Source organism: Lucilia sericata, unplaced genomic scaffold (genome assembly GCF_015586225.1).
Source record: "Lucilia sericata isolate MDLA Ls3-8-SP2 unplaced genomic scaffold, ASM1558622v1 Contig000060F_arrow, whole genome shotgun sequence".
NCBI lineage: Eukaryota > Metazoa > Arthropoda > Insecta > Diptera > Calliphoridae > Lucilia > Lucilia sericata.
This window is the reverse complement of record NW_023994095.1, coordinates 934,189-939,532: the sequence shown is the minus strand read 5'-3', so window position 1 is coordinate 939,532 and position 5,344 is coordinate 934,189. Positions and strand designations below refer to the sequence as shown.

Here is a 5,344-nt window from a genome sequence, read left to right as displayed (position 1 = left end):
GGTAATATAGCTACCTTCGTCAATAGAATCAGAGAAGAAGTATTAGATATAACTATATGTTCAGAAGAGCTTATAAACGAAATTCAGGATTGGAGAGTTTCGGACGAGTACTCCTTTTCTGACCATCGATACATAAGATTCAAAATACTACGGCCGCCACCAAAGTCGATAAGGTTTCGGAATAAGTCTAAAACTAATTGGACAATGTTCGGTTCCTTACTAAAGAACCGTTTATGTCAGCACACTTTTCAATGTCGAAATAAAGAGGACATAGACGCCAAAGTAGAATTGCTTACAAGTGCCTTGGTTGAATCGTTCGATAAGATTAGATGTAGTTCAAAGTTGTCAAAAATGAACAACATCCCTCCAATGACACGCTAATGTAAAATTCATAGAGTTTTCACCTGAATTTGAAGAACTTCGGGTTACTAGTTGTAATGAAAATTCTACATCTTTTTCCAGACTTTTTATGCTGGGTTGGTTTGCATCAAATTGAAGATGTCCCTTTTTCCATAAAACTCTTTGGATTTATAAAAATCTCACTAAACTCGAAAGAAAAAGAGCTCCAATTATTTGTGGGACCAAAGGTAGTATTAGTCTATGCATAAGAAGTAGAAGGTGTTCAAATCCACATAAAGTTCCCTTTGCCGGAAATTCATGATTATTAACATCATTCATCATTTGTATGAAAGAATCATGTATAGATCTTTCAATATCAAGTTCATCCTCACTATCACTTTCCGTATTATTTTCGTCCTGTATTACTATCATTCTAGAAGCTTTTAGGTGCTCTGGTCTCTATTTACATGAGCTTTTCATCGTCATCTGAGTCACTGATGTCCGTACTGTCATAAGTAATACCCTCACTATTGCAAAGCAATTCACGAACTTCCTCATCAGCCATATTGACTCCATCAACCTTTCTAAATCCTGACATGACTTTAAAATTCTTTTAGTTCCAAATTATGAAATCAATTAAAAAAAGTCTGTCTATTGCAAAACTCAAAATAGATAATCATATAAACATAGCAAGATGCCAAACATACAACCAGCAAGTTCAAAGGGCAAAATACATACATATATATGAACTTGAACAATAACACAGTACATAATTCAAATAAAACGAATATGTAATTCATAGATGAATGCGTAGTGTATCTTAAAAGATGCAACCTTTAAATAACGCTCTGTAGCCTAATTTTGAATCAGAAAGCTTTTGTAAACACTTTTTTATGCCTAAAGAAGTATTTTTACACTATTCTGAATTTTTTCAGATCCTTTATTTATCTCTGCTTAATATTATGCAACATCGAATAACCAAATTTTTCAATAACATCCATTGTCAAGTATATACATACATACAACAACACGTAATGTAGACTACGCAACTTTGTCAACATTGCAACAATTCGTTGTCGCAATCCAAACTTTATGAACATCCGTTGTCTAAATGTTAACAAACGTGGTAAGCTCACTATTGGCAACGCATTTTGAGCTTACCACGTTTGTTTAGATTGCGACAACGAATTGTTGCACTGTTGACAAAGTTGCGTGGTCTACATTACATGTTGTTGTTGTATGTATGTCTATACTTGACAATGGATGTTATTGAAAAATTTGGTGTTAATTTGGTACTAGGCGTGTATATTAATTTTTCTCTCTGTGTAGTGACTTTTCTACATCTCTTTCATCACAATTAACTGGGTTTTCATTTGTAAGTAAATGTTTGATTTTTGGAGGTGATTAGGTTAGGTTGATAGGAGGATGTATACTAAAAATCTGAAGAAATACACCTAAGCCGCAATCGGGTCTGTTTTTCGCTCCTTGGAGGTGATTAAGATGTCGTTTGTAAAGTATGATATCAATTATTTTTTGCTGGGTTACCTTTAGTGTTGTCATTTTAGTTTTTGCTATGAATTTTCTCCGATTATCGTTTACAGTATGTATTTTTAATTGTCGAAAACTCAGAATTTAAGCATTGCGGCATATAAGATTTTATACGAAACATTCATAACGGTATATTTCTTACAAAAAAGCGAATAAAAAGTTGATGGTATAGCGAATAAAAGGTTGATCATGAGATTAAGTCCACACAACAATAATTGAAAAATATTTTTTGTTGCAGCCGAGACAATAAAACACTTTGTGTTTTGTGAACCATAATTGGGGGATATAGTATCACTTAAGGGGGTTTTACATTACATTACTTTGTATTAATCTCAGAGTTTCATTGGGTTTAATACAAAATCAAATTTGTTGTCAAAATTTATTGAACAATTTTGATTCATGTACATATTATGAAACCTATTTTTGGTTTATTTTCAATTCCAAATGGATTATGTAGAAAATTATGGGAAAAAATAAAACAAATTTTTTTTACAAATTAAAATCCAAGAGAAAACTACATATAAAATAATTGTGTATTTTGTAAAAAACAGATTCAAAAAAAAAAAAAAGAAAAAAAAGAAAATTTTAAACCACAAAATGTTTTAGATTTTCAGACCTCAATACATTTTCAAATAACAGTTTGTATAAATATAAAATCACATAATGTAAAGTACCTTTTATAACTTACAGCTTGAATGTGAATTGAACAATAATTCTTATTAAAATTTTACCTTCCGTAACCATTAGAAAACTGCGATTCTTTTTTAAAACACCAAATGATTCTCCAACACCAGCCAATAGAAATCCAATTGTAGTTTCCTTTTTAAAGCATTACATAACATATAAAAGCAAGTTAGAGTGCAATATTCGGCTTCCCTATATATGTATGTATATACCCTTCACCTATATACTATTTTTTATTAACATGTCGAATAAAAGCATTGAGTCAATTCAAATGAATTTGCCAAATAAATTGCAATTCGTTTCCAATTCAAATGAATTTGTATAATGAATTACAATTAATTTCCAATTCGTTGGAATTGAATTCATTCAAATGAATTAGAACTATTAAAATCAAAAAGGAATGATACATGTACAGATCTGATATTTATAAAAATTTAGATTTTATAAATTTTGAATTTGATTTATAAATATTTATAAAAGAATGGTCCGATCCAGAAAAAGTGTGGTAAAATTATGACAATGAAACATATTCTAAAAGAATTGTATCTCGATATCATTATTAGTTATTTACAATTAATTGATTTTCAGAAAAGGGCTTTATTTGGGAGCTATGACCAATTATGGGCCGATTGCATATGTATGTAGAAATCATATTCGAGTATTATTGTAGCCCGATATAATAATTAATTTATTTTTACTAATGAAATTTTGAGCCGATTCTAATAATTTTCAACTATGTTAATCACTGATTTCTCCCGTGATGGCTGTAGTTTAAATCGCGAGAAGATAATGTAAGTTAAAAGATTGATACACGATGATATATATGTATATTTCTGATAAAGTTTTGTGCTGTTGGCGAAATACATAGATAATAGATACCCCGCAGAGGAGTGACTGTGGGACTATAAGTTTGGAATGAGTTAGTGTCAAGTGTATATGATAAGGAATGGATGAAGAAGTGTCAGATGTTTTCCTCAATGAATGTGTCATATAAATGATTAGTGTACGAATGTGTGGAATCTTATGCAAGTGATACCATTGTTTAGGGATTACGTTGTTCGTACCATACTTAAAAGTGTGTGTTTCTTGTGAGTAAGAACTTGTTTTTGTCCTATTTTATGGATTCGTATTTCAGTTTACCGGTTACTTATCTAGGTGCTGTTGCCGAATCAACGGAAACGTGGTTGTAAACGGAAGTGATGTTTTTGCATCTCGGTAGTTAAGTACTCAAGTACTAGAGCAAGGTGCTTGTACATGGACCGGCGGAATCATATATCAAAATTGCCACTTGCGTGTTGGTGCAAGGCATACAAAGGGACGGTGGTAAGACGTCTAACAACTCACTGTTTGCTTGTAAAAGTAGCACCGTGAAAGAAGCACGATATGGCAGGTGTTGAAGTAAAACACTTCGATTTATATCCTTCTCACGAAGGTGAAGGGTATAACTACATACATACAAATTTAAAATAATTTACTGTTTTTTATACTATGTTTTTACCTCATCTGCGATTATTCCAATAAGCATTCGCATGTCATCATCCATAGACGAGAGGTGATTTAATCTTTTAGCACTGTCCATAAGCAATAAATTTTTCTTTGTTAAAATAATTCCGGAATTTAAATAAATATTGCAATTAAGTTAAATTATAATTTTAATAAAAAATATATGTGTATGTAGGTATGTATGAATATTGTTGTACACTGAAAACAAAGAATAATAAGAAATGTAAATGTGACATTGTATTACAACTGAAATATTTCTTTTCTCCTCACCCAGAAGTTTTTGCATGATACAATAAACAGGTATATGCAATCGAACAGCTAATTATTTTTTTATTTCTCAGTGGTATAGGATCTCTGTCAAAGTTTGTTTTGTTATTGTTTATTTTAAATGACAGTGAAAATAAATTAATTTGAATTAAAAAAAAATTATTAAAGCTTGTAAGCAATTGTAAACAAAAGCTGTGCAATAAAAAATATATCTACAGTACTTTTCGCTTATAGGCAAAACCCTTAATTGCACACAAATTGAGGACTATATCGCTAAAGAACTATAAAGAACTATAAACTAATTTTTTTTGCATATGCCACAATGTGCTTATAAAGCAAATCTTATATATTCATTTTTTGTGAATATAAAAAATTTAAAATTCATGTTTATTAAAGAAATAAATATTATTTTCATAAATTCATTAAATTAAAAAATATTGTTTATTTTATTTAAAAAAAATCAATAATTTTCATCTGTTTTAGCTTGAGGATGTTGGTTACAGTTGTATCTTCTATTTTTTCAAATAAAAAAAATTAATTTATATCTTGCTCTAAGCAAAAATATATCTTCTTCAACAAAAACTTCTTCATTTGGATCGTTGCTACTTAATTTACGATACATTTTTTGTCGTAGTAGTGGTTTGCGACTTTGAAAACTATTCTTTTAGAAAAAAATTTCGTGTGTGACGATATAAAATTGATCGACAGAGACATTTAAATCTAATAAAAATGACAATATAACTAATGTGACTATACCCTGCCAGCAAATTTGAGTTTAATTTTGGATACATGAACTGAATAGTCACTATAAAGGCTCAATTTTATGTTTCTCAGTGCTAAGTTAAAAAATTTACAAAAACAAAATACAGTACTTTCTAATTTTGATCATAATTTTGTTAAATTTTAGTGCGTTTTAATATACCAAAAGCAAAATTAAATGATAATAAGTAGATAAATTTCAAAAACTAACACTTTTTAGTACACTAAGAAGATAGTTTAATGT

General features: G+C 29.7%; 1 protein-coding gene across 1 annotated transcript; it reads right to left on the bottom strand.

Moving 5' to 3' along the window:
- Positions 1-802: 802 nt before the first annotated feature.
- On the bottom strand, positions 803-4,227 carry LOC119616156. The gene is made up of 3 exons (XM_037972420.1): positions 4,070-4,227; positions 2,619-2,706; positions 803-939 (listed from the first exon to the last, which is right to left on the bottom strand). Exons 1-3 carry the CDS (start codon positions 4,148-4,150, stop codon positions 803-805), a joined length of 306 nt encoding a protein of 101 aa, XP_037828348.1. The 5' UTR covers positions 4,151-4,227.
- Between the last annotated feature and the right edge of the window lie 1,117 nt (positions 4,228-5,344).

Coding starts and splice junctions, on each gene's coding strand:
- LOC119616156 (XM_037972420.1), bottom strand. CDS start 4,150: ATGGACAGTGCTAAAAGATTAAATCACCTCTCGTCTATGGATGATGAC. Junction 2,707..4,069: donor TTGGAATAATCGCAGATGAG/GTAAAAACATAG, acceptor TGCTTTAAAAAG/GAAACTACAATTGGATTTCT. Junction 940..2,618: donor TTTTCTAATGGTTACGGAAG/GTAAAATTTTAA, acceptor AGAATTTTAAAG/TCATGTCAGGATTTAGAAAG.